At 41.5% G+C, this 23,509-nt stretch overlaps 1 protein-coding gene across 15 annotated transcripts in view; it reads left to right on the forward strand.

Moving 5' to 3' along the window:
- The window catches only part of LOC110973601 (uncharacterized), a 91,797-nt gene extending 69,352 nt beyond the window's left edge, over positions 1-22,445 (forward strand). For 9 of the 15 annotated variants that reach the window (XM_022224516.2, XM_087138810.1, XM_087138808.1 and 6 more), the window contains 13 exons: positions 1,376-1,570; positions 2,813-2,969; positions 4,614-4,718; positions 5,244-5,427; positions 6,308-6,479; positions 10,794-10,925; positions 11,779-12,063; positions 12,316-12,585; positions 12,951-14,920; positions 16,155-16,263; positions 16,853-16,974; positions 18,626-18,790; positions 19,272-22,445. In XM_022224516.2, coding sequence (XP_022080208.2) covers positions 1,376-1,570; positions 2,813-2,969; positions 4,614-4,718; positions 5,244-5,427; positions 6,308-6,479; positions 10,794-10,925; positions 11,779-12,063; positions 12,316-12,585; positions 12,951-14,920; positions 16,155-16,263; positions 16,853-16,974; positions 18,626-18,790; positions 19,272-19,469 — 4,064 coding nt within the window. In that variant the 3' untranslated portion in view covers positions 19,470-22,445. The remainder of the gene's footprint in view (positions 1-1,375; positions 1,571-2,812; positions 2,970-4,613; positions 4,719-5,243; positions 5,428-6,307; positions 6,480-10,793; positions 10,926-11,778; positions 12,064-12,315; positions 12,586-12,950; positions 14,921-16,154; positions 16,264-16,852; positions 16,975-18,625; positions 18,791-19,271) is intronic. The other 6 variants (XM_087138815.1, XM_087138816.1, XM_087138818.1 and 3 more) reach the window with 5 other exon arrangements.
- The last annotated feature ends 1,064 nt before the right edge of the window (positions 22,446-23,509 follow it).

Genomic DNA, 23,509 nt, shown 5'->3' on the forward strand with positions numbered 1-23,509 from the left:
GCCCCAACTTCAGGCTCTTAGAATCGTTACTCTTAGAATTATTACATTTTTGGAATATTGCTTTCACTTTAAACAGCTGCACATCTGGAGGAAGTAGACTTTTCGGCAGGAAGTAGCCCCAAGAGTCAGGCCGAATTAGGCTCCCTTGAATAAATGTTCTTTCTAAACCTGCACATTAGGATATGGTGCGACTACCACTCACAAACACCAGGTGTCTGCTAGCACTGAAAAGCTTTGATGTTTTTACAACAGAGAGTAAATGCATGCATACTTTGGACCATTGCCATAAGCGGGAGGAGAAAAAACCCTTATCAAGAATTTGTAGAAATGTCACAGGTACTTGCCAATTACAACAAGGGGCAGCGGTAGTGTCAAATAAAAAGAACTTCCACTGTTGTTGGTCGGTTCGGTTCCCCCCTGAGCTGGTTCCCCCAGCTGTGCATCAGTGACATTTAGCATTTGTGACGATGGAGTGATACTGGTGTAGCACTGGTCTTTGAATGGCTGGTGCTGTGTGATAAATCTCAGGTTCAACCTGGCTCCCTGACTTCCTGCTCCGGCCTGCAAAGCTGCTGGAAGGGGGTTCCGAAGGAGTGCCTATCGCAGCACTGAAGTACATGTACATGTACATGCCATAGACAAATAGTGCAGGTACACAGTGTGCACTGGAACATCTTGATCATGGAAAATTGGTTTGCTCAAGCTTTGCAAACTGAAAGGCAGGAGATACATGCACATTACGCGAGCCTTGATCCAGAATATCAAAGCAAACAGTCTGAGTTTGTCTTGCATTGCACTGTGTGTAAAAAAGACGACCAGTATTTGCCTGAATGTTTTTCATAGTCACAAGCAAGTGCTGGCTCCCAGACTCAATGACATCATACTCAATGACATCATTCGATTATGGATGGCAAAGGATAGCATTGGCTGAGTTCATGACAACACATTCAGGGTGGAGTGTATATCTGATGTCAGTGGCACTGTTTGACATTTGACACATGAAAACAGTTAAAATTTCTGGAAACAAAAAGAAGACAGAAAATAGCTTGTACTTCCCTAGTTTGTTTCAATGCATCAGTTTGAGGTTTATGCATAATTTGTGAGCAGCTACAAAACTCTGTGGCATAAAAGCAGACCCAACTTAACTGGTGATACGTCCGTACAGTCATTCAAAATTGTTACTCGGTCAGTTCATCAGTAATTTATAATTATTGATCGAAAAATGAAATGTGATAAAATGTACACTATGCACTACTGTACTGTTGAAGTACACTGTTAACAAGATTTTATCAGCAGGGATGATGCAATTATTAACCTCTCTATCACGTAATCTTTAGGTTTGGTATTAAGAGATCTGTGAATCACTTCCGTCCAGCAGACAATGACAAGACTAATGCAGTGCCGAGTTGCCAAACCAGGGACGATTCGTATCTGCTGGACTCTCGTCACCAGGACAACGGCACCCCTCTACAGGGCAACACAGCGAGCGCGTTGACTGCGGCCAGTGGCGGTACACTGCAGCTGATCACGCAGTCATGCCCAACATCACCCACTGATTTTATTTTCAAAAGTAAGTTTTAATATATTGCTTGTTCCGAAGACTGGTTGGATTTTTTAAAGGGCAGTTTTTGCTTCAAAAAACATGGACAAACCCCCATACATAACGTAAATCTTTAACACTGGTACATATAAAATCTTCCTTCCAAAACACTGGGCAGAGTGGAAACATGGTTTCAGATAGTACCAAGGGTCTCAGTTTCAAAATATTTTGCTGGGGTGGGCACACAGTCGTTAACCTTTACTGGGATTAGCTGGGCAATTCTAGATGAGTCTCTAATTAAGAGAGGTGCATTTTGAGTACCCTGAGAATGTTCTCAGTCACTAAAAATCTTCTGTATCCATTTTGTCAGCCAATGAAATTGTTTCATCCATTCACCCCCACCACCGATTATGAATGGCATTAAAATTCCTTTCATAAGTTAAATCCAACACACAATTGAGTTTTTTGGCAATTTTCAAAAAATTGGGGTGCAAGTTATTAGTGGAAAAACTTAGTTTTAACACAAGCTTTCCAAGTTAAAGTATTTGGCGTCTGGAATAGTATTAGACACCCCCTCTTGTGCGTACATGATAGAGAAACCTCAATCACTGGCCTGTTTTGCTGCCTGTGTCATTTTTTCACACAAAAACTTTGATGCGTCTCCGTCACTCAATGCTCATTACACTTTACTGAAACCTGCCCATAACACTTATATCCAAGCTCATCACAAAGCCACGCAAAACTAAGGGATGAAAAATAGCAAACGAATGCTGCTGGCACTGTTCATTGGAATAACTTGTGTCTTGACTTGATACTGGATATCCAGTGGTTGACTTGTGAGGATGTGTGATTGACCTGTGAGGACGTAAGTAGGAATTAATTGCTTCTCTGCTTGTCTACCGGTACCTACATAAATCCTGAAAATGGCAAGAAGATGCAGTGTCAGTCACTCAGTACTGACTGGTATTCTTCAGCTTTAGGCTTTTGCTGAAATTTTGTGAGTAGACATGTGTACCTCTGTTGATACACATTTTTTTTAACAAACTTTCTGAATGTGACCGCTGTTGTATTTGGTTGGAAAATAAAAGCATTCTGTTTGATGCATCTTTGAATTTTCCTTGGTCCGTGACTCTGTGAGTGTTTGACATTTGTAAGACATGGTTGTGATATCATTATGCAGACGAAAAGAAACCACAAAGTTCTGGATGTCCCGTCTGGGACCTAAAAACCTATCTTTTAAATAAATTAATCGCACAATTATACCCATTTTAGGGAGTGCCTCTGGTGATGGAGTGGACAGCTTTGCCACTGCCGGGGACATTCTGAACCCCAATGAGGTGGAGATGACACAGAGACTGGCCGAACTCCATAGGAAGTACCAGGAGAAGAAGCGAGAGCTAGACAAGCTGCAGCGCAAGAAAGATAAGAAGTACGTAGGCCCATACTTGGCTGGCAGCAAACAGATTTCTAATGTGCACTTACGATAACTCTAACCGCAGAAACTATGTCGAATGACTGGAGGTTGACATAAGAAATGGGAGCCAGGCTTCTGTAGGTTTGTTTGTGCTTTTGACTAATGAGATTTCCCATTTTAATTATGGACTGTAATTCCCTTGTCCAGCGAATAGAGCTTGCTTAGTATCATGCACTGGCATGCAGGGGCCTTGTCTTATTTTCTGAAAGATGTGTAAAAAGGGGTTGTCGGTTCATGATACCGTGCAAAATTTATTGACATTTGCCCCGCGGTGATTTTGGAGCTAAAAATGGCAAAGCAGTTGTCAGTTCAAATTGTTGCTACGCTTTTTCCAACCTCTTTATCTGGGTGGACTGGCCAAGTTGTGTCACTGAAATCGGTTGTGACTGTCAGAAACGAATCCTTTTTGAATTGGGCTAGTCTGTTGGTTTACTGTCCTCTTTTGTCTGTTGGTCTGTTGAGGAGTCTGTGTTCATGTATCAATCAGTTTGAACTGAGAAGCTATGAAATGCAGAAGTAAAACTTTGCATTAATTTACACACAGTATTGTCAGGTAATTGTTATTGGGTGCTTGATAAGAAGAGCCAGGAGTCATCTCTTTGGAATCCAGCGATAAATCCAGGATCTAACACTAGCCCTGCCCCTGGTGATCTGCACCAATTAATCTGTCTTATCAGCAGTGGCAGTTTGTTTGGCTCGCCTCTCAAAACACATGGCTCACAGGATGCCAAGGTCAATCACAGGAAATGAGAAAAATAGTGGCAAACATGAGGTTGGAATGATGTGACAGAGTGACTCTAGTTGACAATAGTCAGTTGTGCTATCTGCTGACTTGGCCTGGCAAGCTGAGCTGCAAACTCCTTGGATGGGACCAGGCTAATCAACATCACATCCAGGATGTTGAAATTTCTGGAAAATTATGATGGCGCGAGACTAGACACCACTGTGTGATTACAAGCAAAGTTGAACAAGCCTTTTTTTTTTGAGACTAATTGTCGAGACAACATGATGCTTTGTGCAGCATTTGCTGTGCATTACGCCGTGTCTGCCAAGGTCGACTGACTGAACTTTGGGAAAACAAGACTCATGTTTGGACAGGGCTTTGAGTGACTGTACCAATTATAATGGTGTCATGTCCAATCACGGAGGTGATTGGAAATAGAGGATCTTTATTCATCAGTGCTGTTGGAAATGCCTAACATGATAGCCCTGGAAATGTGGTTTCAACTTTGGGATCCGGTTCGAAAGTGCAGCTCTTAGAGCTAATCCCTAGACAACAAACAAAATGGGTGACTGTGCCATTTGTTATGAGACCTGATCCTGACAAAATGAAAGGCCTGAGGAGAAGGGATGAATTTAGGACACAATAGAAATCAACAATGAGCTCCATCTTAAATGCACAGTTTGTAAACAGTGTTAGCGACTAAAATTTTTAAATGTTTTTTAAAGACTCAGAGTTATCAGGTAGGGTTGAACTTGTTTGAGGACAATAATTGTCTTGTTTTGGATCTACCTCTGAGTCCGAAAAAGAGAGTACCAGTCATTTAAGGGCCCGGTTTTTGTCTGAAGTAATTGGAAGTCACTCCGCTCTCTTTGAAGGGACAAGGGCTCAAGATGCCTGGAACAAGACAGGCGACGTGGCCCGGGCAGACCAAGAAAACGAAAAATCAGTAAAGAGCCCCACCAACAAGAGAGCGGTCCATGGTAATTTTTTGCCTCGTCGTCTGCATGTGTATGTGGTCAAGTCCAGTCCACTGCAGTCTCGTAAATGTTGTCAATGTGTTCAATCCAATCCAAATGTCATATACTGTCAGTCCACTCCAATTGTCATATACTGTCAGTCCACTTTAAACTTCAGGCCAAAAAACCCGCTTTTATATGAAGCTTACATGATGATAACCTGTTTAGCTTGAATTTTTTCCAAGTGACCTAATAGTCCTATCAGTCCTCTAGTGTGGACTTTGGTACAGCAGAAGTAGTATTGTGACATCTGATAAATGAAAAAAAAGTCAGTTTGTATTTATAAAAAGAAAATCTTGAACTCTTGAAGTATTTTGTATGTGACCATACTTTTTTGTGTGATTCTAAGCTGGTCTTGAGCTCCATTACAGCAAAAGGACTGACATTGTATCATATTTGGATAGTTCAGGACATTTCTGCTTGAACATTTTGTGCAAACAAATCACAGTACTTGACCTCACGTACTTGTTCCTTCCCAACCCCCTTTAGCCCCATCATCAAGTCATCGACGGCTGTACTCCTGGAGGCAGCTGCATCCCTGGAGGAGAATTCCCCGTTCCTGGTGCCCAAGAAGAAAAAGAAAAAGGACCGAGAGGACAAGGAGAAAGGGAGGACAGAGGAGAAGAAGAAGAGCAGCAAGAAAGACAAGGAAGCCAAGGCCAGCCACTGCGAGGTAGGTAGCCATCTGAGACTAGCAATGGTATAAATAAGGAAGGGGGCATGGGCTCTCCCCTCAGCTCAAGGCCTTTGCCTCCCCCCATCCCTTCTGAAAAATTAGAGAAGAAAAAAATCTGTTGATAGTCCACCTAGTCAGTGTTTTACCTTTCACTCCGTGATTCAGATCCTAACGTCATCTCTCTCCAGAAAATGAGGTCCCCACCAAGTGCCCCCCAGGAAAATGCACCCCAATTTATGTCACTGGAAACTGGCCATGTCAACTTCAGTATCTCCAGATCATTTATAAGTGGTTTTTTGTGTCATATGTGACCCAGTACGCCAAAGTAGGTAATTGTGATTTTTCCCCTTCCTCACTGGTCATTTTCAAACTTGAAAGTGATCAGAGGTAAACAAGTTTGTCAGTAGAAGCCCTTGTTGGTTATAGGCAAGAAACTTGTGGAAATTCCTTTGTGCATATTGGTAGCAGTGTTCAGATAACAGCATATTTCTTCATCTTAGTTTTATGGTGGGTCATATTAGTTACTTGTACTTTACATGGATATTTTTTTCCTTGTGAGATGCTCTGTTTCCTGTGTAGCGCACCATGAAGCTCTTTGATTCCATTTTTTGGCATTATTTTCTACGCTGAAGATTCCCACACAGAAAAAGGTAGTTTGTACAATTGGTCAGTCACACCATGATGTAGCATATCATGCATAGACTTTGTGCACAACATGGGTCAGTTCCTGGTGCGACTGCAGACTTATCTGTAGTTACTATTTGTCTCAGTAAATCACAGATGCAAAAATGAACGCTTACCTTCAGTCATAAGCCCATTGACATTTCAGTTGAAGTAGTCTGGTCACACCAATCTCATTAATCTTCCTGTCCGTCAGACATCTAAATCCAAGAAGAGGAAGCACAAGCTTAAGGATGATGCACAAGCCTCCTCTCCAGCATCAGAAGACTTATCGTCACCGTCTGGAGGCAAGGCTAAGTCCAAGTCAAAATCCAAGTCCAAGTCCTCTCCCAGTCTGTCTCCTTCTGCTAAAGACAGCAAGCAGAAATGTGAGTACCCCCTCAAATTTGAAAGGAAGAGACTTGGGCCTAAATTTTTTAGGTGCTTTCCCCACAGCAACATTTTGACCCTACAGTCAAGAAGAAAGAACTAATAGATCAGTCATAAATTATACCTCAGACAGTCTCCCTGTTCAATAACGCTGCATACAAAACGCCCTGGCACCTGAAGACGAGACAGTTTAATCAAGAGACTGTTTGCAACGTGGCTCGTGTATGACAAATCCATATGTAGAGATTCTTCTGGACAATTTGCACAAGGAATATACCACAAAATGGACGGGGTTTGGGGGAAAATCAAAGTAAAATTCTAGAACATTACATTGGAAATGTATCTTAAACTTACTTCTTTTGACTCTCAGACTAAAAAAAAGGTGTTTATAAATGGGAAGAAGTATTTGCTTGGCCTGTCTTAAACATTAGGAGAATGAATGCTGATAATGCCCTCGCCCGTGGCTCAAGCATTAGTTGCATCCATTCTCCTGAGCCTGTCTTAAACGCATGTTTAAAACTGGCCAAGCACATATTTATTCCCTTAATCATAACCTGTAATAACTCCTGAGATATTTTGAGACCTTTTTGAACTCTCAAAGCCTCTCCTGTGCACCAACACAATGGTACATTCCTTGTTCTCGAACTTCGAACAAGCCCACTCACCCCTAGGTGGAGTAGGTGGCCTTAATGGTAACAATATGTGAGTTCTACTCTCCAAAATCCCTCAAAATCTCTGTGATCAGAAGGACTTTGATTGTTGTGGTTGATGTAGTTGATACACTGTATCCAGTTACCAAGTGTATAGATTTTTCACACTGACCTCTTAAGGTGGTTTTAGGCACATTTGAAGAATGTGAAATCATACTCGAGGTTGTTATCTCCTTTTTAATAAAAATGCACAGTATGTTTTACATGAGCAAACACCAATCAAGAAGCTTGTTTGCCTCACTATATTCCAGTAGCAATACAGTGTATCGTATTATTCCCACACCCCAACAAGACCAAGGCCCAATTCCTGTGCACTGCTAAGCATATGAGACCGTAAACAGTAAGCACAGCAAAAGGCGTGCTTACCTTGGCGGAAAAATTTGCTTAATGTAGTAACAAAACAATAGAAATCTATGCGCCCACAACTGTAGGCACAACCAGGCCAAGCACAGTGATGAAACAGTGCTTATGGTTACCACAACTTTATGTTATAGTAAGCACAATGTTTCTGCTGTTAAGCAGTGCCATAAAATAAAATTGTGCCCTAATGCAAACAGAGTCTAATAAATTAGTAAAACTGATTGACAGTGTCGAATCTTAAAATTCTTGTTCATCCAGCTTTACCCACTCACTTGTCAAAATCCTTGAGTTTGTGCGTTGTGTTGTGTTCAGACACAACTTTGCGATTCAGACACAAATTTACGATCAAGCCTTGTTCCTCACACAATCTTATGCCTTTTAGGTAGTTTTTGTGAGGTAAAAGGGTGTTCTCGAGAATAACCTGGACGATATGCAGTCATTAGGTTTTTCACACCTCACAAGTAACAAGTCATTAATGTTAGCATTAATCATCATGCCATTAGCCGGCCGCATGGAAACCAGGCTTAGGAACTTTTGATAGAATTTCAAGTGCAAACACTCACCCACGAATGTCAGGCCCCGTACCCCTCTTTGAGCTGTGCAGTACCTAATTTAACCTCAGTATGCCTCGTGCCTGGAGGTGTTGCCCTAGACGGGTTTCCCTTCGACAGCTTTGCTCTCCCCTGGTGCATTCACCTGGCTTCTGCACAATGCAGTGCACCTGGTTGTCACTCAACGCCTCAGTGCAGATAGTTGATTGTTGGTATCCTTTGTGCAACACCTGCACTTTCAGCTGCAGGTGCCGTCAACCACCCTACCCCCCCACTATCTTGTCATGTCAGGAAACCTGGTTGCCTTAGCCTGCATTGTTACATTGCTGAATTATCTGGCCAGTGTAAAAGAAGGGTCCATGGCCCCTTCTGTCTTGTTACTGAAGCATGTGCTAGTTTCTGATGCAGTTGTCATTTACTCAACTGTTTGTGTAAATTGCTACCGAGTGTAATTAAAATTCTTTGGTGTGGGAGAACGAAAGGCATTGTGTAAGGCAGAAGGAAATTTGCCATTACTCTGGTTGTGTTTGCTGATGATTAGAGATTTGTCTCATAACTTGAAACACTTCAAATGTGTCAATTATTAATCTGCAGGTTATAAAACCAGAGTGATTTGTCTCAAAAACTGAACTCGTACTGATTACAAACAACTAAAAAATGTGCATATTGGTTTCAGTGAAGATGTAACCTATGTACTCTACTTTAGAACAGGTTTAGGGTTTTTAAATAATCACACAGATATGTAAATATCAGGGAAATTCTGTTGATCAGCCATCTTTGCAGAGTTTAGCCATTAGGAAGATTTGACAGGTTAATTAGAACTGTATCACACAGCACTTGTGAGAGCAATGTAAGCCTGCCGTGCATCTTGAAGCTGGCTATGCAACTTAACAGCATCATTCCTGCATTTGGTATAGGTTTAAGAAATTGGCAAAAGCAGAGAGATGGGGGGAATACCCTGAATTGGAAATGGGGGGTGTTTGCTTTGATTGGGTTACTTGGGAACTCCCACAAACTACTGCTATTCAACCCCAAGAATAGACAGTCCCTATGTAGTTGTTCAACTTCGGAAGTGCATGTACTTTCCAATGTTTTGGAATTCATTTTGTAGAATATGCAGCTAGGTGAGGTTTGTCAGAAGTTATTCATTCAAGCCAAATATACTGACACACTGCAAATATGCATTAGCATAAAACCAAGAAAGCATCAAAATATTGGTTAAAATTGCAAAACAAAAATTTGAAATAAGGTTCATTGAAACCGGAAGATGCAATTTCAAGGGTTTTTAATAAAATTTATAAAAATATTTCTATTTCCTGGTTCCTTTAACTGATTGCCCAGTCCAGCATGTACTTCATTATTAGCCCCCCCCCCAAATGTTTGTCTCTGGTAAGACTGATGTTCTGGAATTGATGTGGCAACGTGGCTTTTTCTTTTCTTTTCTTTTTTTTTCCTTCAGGGTTGAATTGTACAGTTGCAAACATACGCTATTGAGTCATGGGACTAGTCCAACTTTATTATGATTATAAGCTGACAACAAACAACTTGTATCCACGGTCTGCTATCATTATTCAACATGGATCTCATTGGGATCTGTCGCCATGAATAAAAGATCGAGTTGCGCGCAAAAATGTTGAGGCAGTGTGGCAATAGCGGGTGCTGTTGCAGCTCTCACAGAGAACAAAAAAGATTGATGCGCATGCTTGACATCGACGTGTGTGCTGACCAGAGACGAAACACTTTTTTGGGCCTTACACTCTCATTTCAAGTATAACCCAAGAGCATGGAGGGCTGCTCCCCCCCCCATTCTTGGACCAATCTAAAGCCTTGAACTGTCCCATGGGCTGTTGGCATATTTTAAGTGTGTCATCCAAGGGGAAGCCTAGGAGCCCTCAGGGCAGTAAGCGGCGGATAGTGTGGTTTTTTATGGTACTTTCCGATCCAGGAAAGGAATGGAGCCAGAGTTTTACTTTGCCTTAGGGAACAGCACCCACAGGGCCCGACAGGAAGTGCAGTACTCAGTCTATGTGATACTTTGCCAGGCTGTGTTGTGCTAGTTAATAAAATTTTGAGACTTTTCTCTTTTTTTAAATCATCAAGACTTGGCACATGGCTTGCATAAAGTGAATTACAGTGCTTTGGGAGTTTCCTCTACAGAGCTGTGAGCCGTTGAAGTCAGGGCATTTTTTTTCTTACTTTCACTGTGAGCTACTTTGCCGTCAGGATTGCGGTCACAGTTCACGGTTGATTTCAAAACTTAGTCATCAGCCATCATTCATTAAGAATGGTCCAATAGCTATCTACTACCAGTAACATCCTCGTTAAGTCGACAGCCTTAATGGAGGAATTTGGCAGTTTAAGAACCTGTAGCATTTTATTGTTTCAGTCATTAATATGTTATACCTCCTTTTTCCTTTTTTTTGCATGTGGTCATCCAAAAGTTATGATTTTTTAGCACCCTATATCCGAATTGATATTTTGCAAGATACTTCCAAATTTAATAAGATGGCATCAAAACTCATGAAAGCTTGGACAAAGAAGACAAATCTGTTGTGATGGTATTGCAAACATGCACCTGGGGTCTCCCCCCCCCTCCAGCATTTTTGGGTATAATGTCCAATTCCAGCCAGGCTCCACATGACACAAGCAGTCCTCATTCCTCTCATTTTGTTCTTACTCTTGTTTCTCACAGCTACAGCCAAGTCTAGAAAGATATCTCTCACCGACTCGGCAAGCAGTGACTCCTTGGCTAAATCTGGAAAGTCTCCCAAGACAACAGGCTTAATCAGGAGTCCTCGTAGTCAGAATAGCTCCACAGAATTTGGTAGGAAAACCAGAGGATGACTTTTCTTTTCATAAAAAGCAAACTTATATGATACAGAGGCTATTTGTTCTTGAGCTATTCTCTGCTGACTGCAGCATACCACTGCCAAACTGATTGACAAACCATTTCTGTGGTAGTGTGGTGGCAGTAGGGCTTGGCACTTGTAGATTGTATGTATGCAATGGATAACTCTTCGATGAAAAGGGTGGTGAAGCTTGTCAAAATGCACACATGCCTAGGTTTTAGAAGTTGTGGTTGCGTTGCCATTACACTGATGGCATTTCCTCAAATTAGTCTGTACTTTAAGGACACAGACAATGCCACTCTTGCCAAGTTGCCTCTCCTGGAATGTTGGGTACAGACCTGCGGACTCTGAGCAGAAAAGTTTAATGCTGATGCAAACTTGTGACAGCAAAGAATGAACACATCACCCACTTGCACGCTTGCTCAGGCATGTGAAAGGAGGATGCATGACAGATTTTTCGTATGTATGTAAGCCAACACCCGTTGCATGGATGAATGCCTTTGAAAACTGGTGCAAAATTGAAGTGATTCTATGTTGTCTGTGAAGTAAAGTTGTATTTTGCATTTTCAGGGCTGGTAACAGTTATTGGTAGAGTTCACTTGGTCACAACAATTGATGGTACATGTAATTGATTGATTAGTAGTGATTATTTTATAATAGAGTACCGAAGTGTAACGTCACTGTGAACTACAAAGTGCAGTGCAAATGAATGGAGTATGTGCGCATTAGTTCATGCACTGGTTCTCACTCATGCCTTTTACACACTAATTGTGCATGTGACGTATTCATTACGGTACTCTATTGATGATGGTGATAATTTTCCATCAGACACAGACAGCGGCAGCATCATATGGCCAAGCAGTTCCACTGCCTCATCGTCTAAAACCCCTACTGCCAAGTCCAAATCCAAAAGCTCCAAGAAAAAGACCAAGGATGCCAAGGCCAAGGACAGCAAGAAGGATGGGGTCAAGGGTCAGGGGTCGAGTGACCCAACAGATGATACAACCATGGAGGCAATCGAGAGTGTCATCCGAAAGTCTTGCGATGGTCAGGGAAATAATGATAAGGAGCCAATCAGAAGTGGGCCATTGGAACATTCACTTCACTTATATGGTAGGAAACATATGCATTTGTCTACCTTTAACCCTTTGCCCCTTCAATCTTGCAAAACCCTAACCTGACTGATTTTGGAAGATCTGAGAGGATAGAGTTAGACTTAAGAACATTTTGGCGTGCAACACATTTTTTGTACTTTTTGTACACAGCAGCTGCAGGACACCGATTTCTGGTTCTTAAAAAAGCTCGCAATATAACCTATAGATATCTTCAAATTTCTTAAAGACTTCTTACTTTTTCTTTTTAAAGCAGAGGATGACAGTGACTCACCGTGGGAGACAGCCATGTTGGATGCCAAACTGAAGAGAAACTCTGCCGGCCACACACCGCAGAAAGGGCTGGCCCTCCTGGCAGGCATCTCCTCCCAGGAGCTCATGAAGAGTACCAGACCCACCAAGGAGAGCAAGACCACTGTAGGCAAGGATGCAGGTGATGGGAAGACCAGTGATGCTGACTCTGCTAAAAAGAAATCAGGAAAGGCCAAGAAGAGGAGCATCTCGCCTGCCTCATCAGAACAAGGTTTGTCCCCCATGTAACTCATACTGACTCTGGAGAAAACTTGCTGTCATCGTTTCCTATATTCTTCAGGCTTCTCTAGGTTGCATTTTGAAATGACCGAACCGAGTTTAAAGTTCTCAGGAGAATTTGTCAAATGTTGTTGCAAATGAACTGATTATTTAAAGCCTCAACACTATTCCGAATGTCAGGTTGCAGGAAACTGACATAATGTGATATCTGGTAGACTTTCCACATTCTGCATTTTAAATATTACATCCTGTGGGCATACATCATCTGTGAAGAAATGTGACTGTTCACAGATCGTTTCAACATGTTGCAAATTATCAGCTTACCTTTCAGCAAATAATGTGTGATTGAACTTTCAGAAACATCAAAGAAGGCCAGGAAGATGTCACCTGTTGCTGTTAAGAAGGAAAAGGACTTTGAATCCCCGAGCAAACCACCTAAAGCTACTAAGCCCGTCAAGAAGAAGGAAAAAACCCCCAGTGATCCTACACCGAAGGCTGCTGTTGTCAAACAGGAAAAGAAAGATCCAGAGGTTAAGCCTTTCTTCAACGAGGAAATCTGGACACGCAGAAGGAGCGAGAGAATCTTCTTGAGTGATATAAGCCCTGGGCCATCCCGCGATGCCAGTCCACTGGCAAAAAGTCATGATCTCACCAAGTCCCCCAGGAAAACCACCCAACCTGCCAAGCCCAAGGCACAGTCTGAGAGCAAAGCAGTGGAGCAGGGAGCAAACAATGACCATAACAGCACTGCCAATATCGGGAGTGTCCTGGATGCACTGAAGACGGACACCCTACAGATTCGCAAGAAACTGGCCAGTATGTCTGCACAGGAGGACGAAAAAGATGATACACCGAGGAAGACAAAGAAGAAATTGACCAAGAAACGAGACCAAGGCAAGAAATCCAGCAGTAAACAAGATTCGGGTACTGATGCTGGCAGGTCCAAACACAATGATGACATACTAGACAGCAGCTGCAGTGAAGCTGAAAACCTCCCACTCAGCAATCTTTTGGAAAGGCAAAACCCTCATCCACCTAGGTCTTGCATCATCAACAAAGATGAGCTTCAGAATGGTTTGAGAGTTCTCATTCCCATCGATGGGCTGTTTTATGCTGGTTATGTTAATGCCATCCAGCCTCCTGATGTTTACGGTGTCATCTTGGATGGTGAGCGTGGCAAAAGACCTCATGTGTTCTCCCAGGAGCAGATGCTGCAAGAGACATTTGTCGATGTCAAACCCCTCTCAACTCGCTTTGTGCCTGAGGGCACTCGGGTGTGCGCCTACTGGAGCCAACAATTCCGATGCCTGTACCCAGGCACTGTCGTGAAGGGAACGCCCAATCCTAATGAGGACCCAAATTTTGTCTGTGTGGAGTTTGACGATGGAGACTCGGGTAGGATTCCTGTGGATCACATCCGGATGCTCCCGCATGACTTCCCAATTGTCGAATTTGAACCCATTCCTGCAGAGCTGCAGCGGAAGAGGCGCCGCCGAACATCGGATACCAGCTGCTCTACGTCAAATTGCAAACAGGAAACTGCAGACAATGGTGAAGGTCCTGATGCTGCAGGTTATGATACCGCCAAAGCCAAGACCAGCCCAATCAAGAAGAAACCAAAGGTAACAGAGCATAACAAGTCGGCCAGTGAGCAACCTGAAATGGACAGAATCCCCGAGTCGGGTGAGGACGATGTTTTTCTACCACACCCGCAGAAGGTTCAGAGTAAGAGTAAAAAGTCCAAAAGTCACGATAAATCCAAAAAGTCATCGAGCAAGGTGGATTCAAAACTCAAAGAGAAGAAGAAGAAGAAAAAGAGAAAGAGGGATGAAAGAAGGCAGGAGTCTGGCGATCATAAGAGCTCCAAACGCTCTTCCAGCAAGAGCCCCCGCAGAAGCCCTGCCAGAAGCCCCTCAAGAAGCCCTGGCAAATCCAAGAAGAAAAAGAGGAAGGAAGACCGCAAGAAGAAGAGTTCCTCCAAGCTGAGCTCCTCTAACAGTGACTCCTCCCCCAAGTCCAAATCCTCAAAGAAGAAGTCGTCCTCCTCATCCAGCAGCAAGAGAAAATCCCACCGTGACGACAGGCACAGCAGTTTCTGCACGGTGGAAACGGAGACTGTCTACTCCACGCATCCCATCACTGGTTCCCAAGTCTTGACTGAGGAGGAATCTGCTTCTGAGACGCCCACCTTTGACAGTGGGAAGGGAGTTTGGAACAAGCATCGCGATACCAGGGATCACAGCTTGGATGACTGGAGCTCCTCAGAAAGTAGCAAGGATTCCAGTAGTGACAGCGATGAAACAAGTTCGGAGAGCTTGAGCAGCAAGGCAAGTGTCAGTTTTTCCCATTCGGCGCAATATCAGTGTTTATAATAGTCTGAGTCAGTAATGGTTCAAGGTTCTTATCCACAGTATCAAAATCAATCAAAAAGTAATTTATTAAATAGTTACAAAATATTATAGCAACTTAGAGATCGTGGAGCCAGTGGTATGTATACTACACAGAACCCCATTTTGAAGCAAAGGTTTCAAGCATAAGCCCATGACATGCACGCTCATCGAGACCAAACCAAAACAGGGAAATAGCATGCAAAGAATGACACGTGTTGACTGGACTGCCAGTATAACACAAGGTAAGGCTCAACAAGCATGCTGTAATTATGAACATGTGGTTTACAACACACAAATCACAGTACACTAACAGGTACAAACAACAGGCACTGCAGATCAATTTAACGAGTCAAGTCAGCAAATAGCAAGGGGAAAAAAGCGTACAAGGAGTATGCTAACCACAGGCATGAATCAGCAATAAGTTTGAAGGCAGAGAGATAGGTAGAAGCTTGAAGTTGAAATAGAGAGAGACCTCCAGAGCTTAGGTCCCGTGTTATTATTCCCATACTACTGCCCCAGAAGCACTCCCCTACGTATGCCATGACTTCCAGTTCCCACATATTCAAATATCTAACTCTCTTCCCCACCCATGGCGTAAAACATCATTACACCCACACAACATGGCCCTCCTAGCATTGAAAATGTAGAACACAAAGAAATATTGTTATCATACTGGAACTTGTGCCCCCCCCCAACACTGTAAAATGCAGCTGCACAGCCACCTCCTGTACAGGTAGAACCTTGGCTGCAACGCTGTTCCCCCAGCATATACTGGGGTTTAATCATCTCTACAGCCAGACCTAGCCAAGCCAAGAGCAAGTCTTCCAGTGCCCCTGGCTACAACATTCCTCAAACAATGACCAGTTTAGCCCCAACAGAACTCACGTCTTTGGCAGGAGAGAAGCATTTATTGCTGTAAAATATACTGCTGAAGGATACAGACACTATGAAGTGGACATTCCATCTAAAGCTGTGAATATTATCTGTATTGAGTTAATGACAACGCACAAGCCTCAACAGTTGGCACCAATTCAGCCAATTTTTGCATAACCTCATCCACAGTTTCCATGTAGATTTGAAACCACCACTAAATTCTGATTATCAGTTTTTCTTAAACGGAATCTCTGATTGATGTTAGCAATAAAAAGGGTATTTTCTGTTGAACATACAGGACAACGCACCTCTTACACCTGGGCACAAGAGCCGGTCCAGCTGTCTCCCGTCCACCAGCAAGATGACAGGTAGCCCTAGCCCTAGTCCTAGCCCCTGTAATGCAGTAGGTATGCATGGCTTACAAAGTCAAATCATCTCAGACATCTTCATATTAATTTTCATCCCATCATTATGTAAAAAGTACCACATTTTTTTGGGGGGGGGAATACTTCTATCATTTAATTTTAGTCAAACTGTATGGAATGTTGGGCTACAAAACAATCTTTGCCCATCCCTCATGTTAACACTTGTACGAGTGAAATATTGCTGAAAGTAGTAACAGTCTGGTGAAGTCAAAAGAAAAAAAAATAGCATGTTTCAAACCCACACTTGCAGACGCATATGCAAGTGGAATCCCAAGGCAACAGCATCATTTAATCAGCCTTCCACAGACGCTCAACACATGTGACTCAATCATGCCAGCAGGAAAAAAAAGAAGAAAAAAATTAAGATCAGGAAAGACATACAATTATGTGATTTGCCTCGGCTTTTCTCTCTCTCTTTTTTTATTGCACATCAATGGCAAATTTAAGTCAAGTCACAACGGCAACAGGTTCAGAGAATTACAGGTCGAGAATGGTTTGCTCCTGGCTTGAGGTGTTTCAGGAAAAGGCACATAATTGAATTTCCTTGTTCCTCTGTTCATCTCCATCCCAGCCTTTCTGCCTGCTCGCCAGCTGTGGAATTGGTTTGGCAAAGCCACCCAGCGCCGTGGGGCCAAAGGCAAGGCTCGAAAAGTCTTCTACCGAGCAATCATGAGGGAAAAAGAAATCATACGGGTAGGTGTAGGGAAGGCTCTTGATTTGCATACTTTTGTTTCTGTGAGTGAAATGCAAGACTTGAAAAGTGATGTGTGGAAAACCACTACCATTTTTTCAAATCATGGTTATGTCTCTGTTTGCGGCTTTTGGCATCAACTGTGCCCCTCACCACAGAAATGAACGGTAGGGACGGGTCCAGGCATCTGTGGCAGGAACATAAATACTTCTTCAGCATTTTCACTAGTCCACGTCTTCCCCCAAATTTCAAGATTCTTTTTGGCAGTAGGGTTTTCTGCTCCAACATCATGCATAACAGTGTGCACTCAGTGCTGACTATTGTTTAATTGTTGATAAGTAATCATAAATGGCCATAGGACTAATGAATTTCCAGAATATTCATGATTATAACTCTACTCAAGCAAGTTAAACACGAAGTGGTTACCTAGTGAAAGTGGTTTGTTTTATTCACAATCCAAGAGACAGAAAAATAAATCCATATGTACATGCACATATCTTATATACATGTACACGTACGTTCTCTGCAGTACGTACATGTGCATGTACATGCACATATGTACGCCTGGTGTATTGTACATGTTTGTTTTCGACCATGTCCAGTACCCGTAGCGTGAGAACCAAACAAAATCACAACCAAGACATCGTTGGTAAAACAACTACCAATGCCCAATCAGAAAACCGTAGCATACGTAATGCATATTCACAACATACACACGGCACATCCCACACGTGGGATGCATATTCGTGAACTTGCATGTACCTCTGCGATGCAATGCATGAAAGCACGTGCTGATTTAGATCTTGTACACACAACCAACGTCAAGCCCTTTAGCGTTGTGTGGGCCATACGGGGTAGTCAGTAAATGGCAGACAGTTAAGTGCAATCGCATGGGCTTTGTGGAACAGAATTTTCAGACAATTTACTGTGGCTTCATTCATAGACTTCAGCATTATTCCTGCTGGGCTGGTGCCAGGGGACCGAACTAGTCTTGGTTGCAAAAAGTCCTATTTTATTTGATTAAAAAACCAGCAGCAGCTAGAGGGCATGCATCACTATCAACTATTTCGCCATGCATTTCAGAATATTGTTTTACTAGACCACCGGACTACCCAGACATGGGCCTTTTCTAGACTGCCACAGTTTTTACTCAAATTTGGCTAGCGGACCAACATTAAGGTCGAACCCTGATTGAATGGTTTCAGGGTAGGAGGGAAAGCTGGAGATGAACCCAAGTTTTCAGTAATTGCCTAGGTATAGACAGTAGTGGTAGGATTTGCAAGGTTGGAAACAGAAATCAGAAACTGGAGTTTGAAATCGGAGCTAAGTGGCCTGGTAGTCAAATCAAACCTTTCCTATTCAGGCTTGAATTTCTCCTTCTCAGACCAGCTGATCCCTTCCCATTTTTTGTACCTCCAATTTAATTCAATTTAAAACAACAAAATGCAGTGAACAGTCATTGCTACGTCATTTTTATTGAGCAACCAAAAACGCGGTTGTCTCCCTGTCCTTGTGTAGGCTTGCTTGTGACATGGATATTGATTAATATTGGTGTTTGAGTGACGATGTACCGCTTGTCTGTGCATCATTAATTCACCCTCATGGCAGAGAGTAGATTTTTTTAATGACCTGCTTTGTCTTGGGCCCCTACAGCAAGGAGATGCTGCTGTCTTCCTGTCCACAGGACGCCCTCACCTGCCATACATCGGTCGCATTGAGAGCATGTGGGAGTCCTGGGGTGGCAACATGGTGGTGCGCGTCAAGTGGTTCTATCACCCAGAAGAGACCAAAGGGGGACGGAAGTCACATGATGGCAAAGTAAGCTTTGATTGGTTATCAAAAGAGAGCATGTCCATGGGCTCTTCATTGCCTGGTCTTTGCGCTAGCTTTAATGGCTGACGTTGCAACTTTAATGCTTTCCATTGTTCATTTGTCAGGAGTTCTTACAGAATGAGATTGAGTTTGGGGAAACAGAAAAAAACAAATGGGGCTGATATTTTTGTAACTTCCAGATTTATTACTATTTGTATTTTTGATATCTCTACTACATGGTGAGGTGTACAAGTTTTTTCTTTAAAGGCGGGTGTTTCACATTTTATTTTTTAAATCCCTTACCTTACAAAATCCCTGTGGAATTATACTTCGGCTTCTCAATGCCAGTTACAAAAACTCCCCAGGTCTGCACAAAATAGAAAATTAACATCAAGGTTGGTATTACAGTGCTTTATCTATTTAGGGTGATTTTACAAAGCACCGATTTTTTTACAAGTTGAGCATAAATATTTGTTTTCCCCAACAGATGGCACTTTATCAGTCTCTCCATGTTGATGAAAATGATGTCCAGACAATTTCCCACAAATGTGAAGTACTCTCTATTGATGAATACAAGCGCTATACATCAGGAAAAAAACACAAGTATACAGTGGACAGTGAAGACGTGTACTACCTTGCAGGGACCTATGACCCAACCAGTGGTCATATCACATCAGTGACTTAGGACAGGTATAGGCATTGGAAGGTAACCGTGGAGTGTGAGGACATGTCCTCACAAGCAGAGACCTGCAACCTCTACCAGAGATCATATCACATCCATGACTTGGAATTTGATGGGCTATGGAAGGGGGTGACCATGGGCTGGGAGGACATTGCTGTCAAACAGGGACTTACCCATGGACTCTGAGGACGTGTACCATCTGTGAGAGATCTACTGAATGAGCCTTGTCTTGGGACAGGTGCATGCAGTGCACAAGGAGCTCACATGTGACCATGAGCATATTAAAATCTGGCAGGAACCTGTTGTCCAACCAGTGGCCATATCTCACCCCAGTGACCTTACACAGGACGTAAGAGGAGACATATACCACCTTAGACTGACCCAAGCCTGACCGATGGGAGCATCGGCCAGCTAGCTTAGTTACTGGTTTCAGGTAACATGAAGAGTGAGGACCTGCTTCCTTGCTATGGAACCCATAAGACCAGTGGTTACTTTTTCAAGTAACTGACTCTGGCAAGCGCCTACGTTATGGAAACCTTTTTGGGGGGAGGGGGTTCAAAAGTTTAAGCCCAGATTTGTTCTTGGCATGTAAAAGTATGAGTAGTATACAAGGGTCCTTAAAGAAATGCCTCTTTTGAGGCTCTAGTAAATGAAAACTTGCCTGTACAGCTCATGTGAAAGCCTATCCCAACAGTTTGGCACGCAACTGCCAAAAAGCAGATTTTTTTGTGAAGGTATAAAGCACAACAGTTTTCAATGGCATTTAATTAGTTTTGAAAACATTCAGAAATTGTGAGGTGATCCTTTGCTCCCAAGTTAAATTTTTGTAAAAATAATTATTACATGTGCGTGTAGCTTGTATGGCCAAAAGGATAATTGTGTCTGTTACAAATTTTCAATTTTGATCATTCAAACTGGTTTTGACAAATTTTTATATCGTGGATTTGAAACTCGAAGATTTGAAGATTTTTAGCGAATGCTAACTACTTTGTATCAAGTACTTGTTGGCTGTTTTACACGTAGAATTTTTTTGGAAAAAAGAAACCATAGTTTCATTATTTTAATTTTCGATTATTCGAAAAGCAAGAAAAGTAAAGCCAATGTATTCTATTTTTATCGTTAAACTTTTATCGAAGACTTTCTTCAAAATGAATTCAAAGGACAGCATAAAGTGATCAAAATTGTGTTCATTAATCAGTCATTTATGAGTTTTTAGAAAATGTCCAAATTTTGTGTGCTTCAGCACCCTTGTATAAAACCATGACAAAGTCATTATCAAGAACAGATCTTGATTAACTGCAGAAATACATTTTATTGGACAACATTTCTTTGAGAAGTACTTGAAATGTACACCTATCATCATTTATAATTATTTAGTCACACTTTGATGAATGGAAAAGAGCATGATTTGGAGATGGCGTGATCTGCCTTCCTGAGAGGAAGCGTTAAATGATTTCAATTTAAAATTTGCTTGTTACAATCTTTATTACGAAATTGGGCCTTGTAATATTGATTAATTTTGAAAGATTTTACGGGCACACATTTAAAAGGGAAAAGTGGCTTTCTGAGATTTTTAATAGTGGAAGTCTTTCTTAGTGTTGCAAAATGGGGCTTTAATAATTCAAGGAATAAAACTCAGATTGTGATAGTGCATATGAAAGGAATAACCCCCAAAACCCAAAAACTGATTTTTCTCGTTTATTTGGTGGAGGAGATCAGTATTCTCTTTCTGTGGTCCATATGCAGAAATAAACATATGGAGCATTAATATTAATCTGTGATTACCAAATGACATTATAAGTGTTTGTAATTACCAAAATCTGTACAAATAGATGAATATTTTCTGTGTAAAATGATTTCAAAGGGTTTTGATCTATCGTGTATATTTATTTGTACATAATGTGGCCACCTCGAGTCTTTGGGACTGCATATAAGAGAGTTGTACATAATGTAAGTGCTATACATTTTTGTGTGTATGACCCACCGGGTTCTTGTATAAAGTGAGTAGCATTTTTGTTTTTCAGTACGTCAACTTACCTGATTAATGCGACGGAAGAGTTTTGTATTCAGTGAAAGAAAGGAACACCTGTTTTGTGTGAAGAAAAAGCAAGGGTTGAAAAAGTTAATGTTGAGACATTAGTGTTTGTTTCATATAGCAAAGATTATTTTTGAATCGCATCTTGTGTGCCCTATTCTACTGATTTCTGAAAAAATCATCATGCGGTGATAAAACAAATCTGTCCCAGGTTTGTGATTGAGGTTTTGGGCATTTACATTCGTTAACATTTTTGCCCTAAAGTTCCAGTACAAATGTAAGGCAAAAGTTACCTTTTTGATAGCAAATACTAAAGGAAAAGAAAGAAGATTTCTATATTCAGATTTCGGTACGTTTATATATTAAATGTGTATTGGTATTCGTTACACAACTGCAGGAATTTTTGCTTGTGTGTACAGCGTACATTATGTGACTACATCTTACTGCTTCAATTGGTTAAATCTCAGCTAACCAGAAAATGGATATGGTGACACTTCATGTACTTAATTGAAGCTGCCATGCTGAAGAAATTGTATAACCCAAGTCACATTATCTGAATTGTTTGCTTTCTCACTGAAGGAGTACAGACCAGAAGACCGAAAGTTTTAGAGTTGTGTTCCTCTTGAAGAATTCCGTGAGATTTTTTCGGGCTTAGTTTACTGAACAGATAATTCAGTGACTTTTTAGTGGTGTGAAGATTTTGCAGAGTGCATTAGGGACTAAAAGTAATAACTGCTTCAAGAATTTCAGTTCTTAAGATTTGTTTGATGAGATGGAGGGTTTTCAGTATTGGCAGCTGATATAACTAGATCATGTGTTGTGCTCTTCGAGATTAAAAAAAATGTATTTGAAACAAGAAGGCCATGTGCATTGCCATGGTTTCTTGCACTGAATTGTGAGCAGGACAGAATCTGTTTTTATTTTGAATAAATTAAGAAAACTTATTATTCCGGATGTCTGCTTTGGTACTTAAGACAAATAGACGGCCAAGTGTAACGGCAAACAGCAGAGGCTTTGTGTGGAAGCCATCTTGCAGGACAGTGGTTTTGTTCCACAGGGGAACCTCCTTTGTGCATATCCTGTGAATGGAATGAAAGCACTAACCAGCAAAATGTTAAGCCATGGAAACCCTCCAAATTTCCATAGTATTATGGTTTCCGTCCAGACATAATCTGAAAACAGGAGGAACATATTTGGTAACAACTCTCTGAAGAGTACCTTCACGTCTTTCTCTATCACATTTGATCAATATCCAATAACTACAAACATCCACAAGTGGTGAGCCAGTCACAGAGATTTAATGAATATTTTAAATTGAGTTACTTTGAAGAAAAAAAATACAGTGACAAAAATAAATAGGGTACCCCATGCCAATTTGTTTTGATCGAAACAAAAGTGCCCCTAAAATAACAGTTCAACTAAATGTAGCAAGGAAAATATTCCAAACTTTAAAGCCGTCTGTGCTTGCATTGGAAATGTTTTTTGTATGTTTTACATATACTCTGAACTTCACATATTTGTTTTTGTTCCTGTGATAATTGTTCCTCTTATATTTCATGTTAGTTTTCAAATGAAACTGAATCCTGAGCAGAATATGTATTCCAAAAGGCATATGGGGTCTTAAATGTTATAGAAACATCATCGCATATTTGCTAAGCTTTAACTTTTGCAGTGATTCTCCATAATTTTAGTTTCTGAATCACACGTCTTCAAACACAGTTCTGATATAAACAGCAAGTTTAAACCAACAAGGGATACCCTTGCATTTGTCACTTTATGTCCTAAAACAGAAAGAATACCGTATATCGCAAACTATAGCAATATTAATTTCTTTAAGTTTAAGCACAAATTAACCAATACAGCAAGGGATGATTTTCGTTTTTGTTTTGAAGAGGTATAGCTCTCAAAAAGTATGAATGAAATGGAAGGGTTTGAGGAGAAAATCCTCCTATCGTAGCTTGCACATTTCTTCGGAAAAAGGTTTTTTTTTAAATGTACTGAAATTTGC

This window comes from Acanthaster planci, linkage group LG07 (assembly GCF_054643075.1).
Source record: "Acanthaster planci isolate LZ-2023a linkage group LG07, COTS_SCS, whole genome shotgun sequence".
NCBI classification, from domain to species: domain Eukaryota; kingdom Metazoa; phylum Echinodermata; class Asteroidea; order Valvatida; family Acanthasteridae; genus Acanthaster; species Acanthaster planci.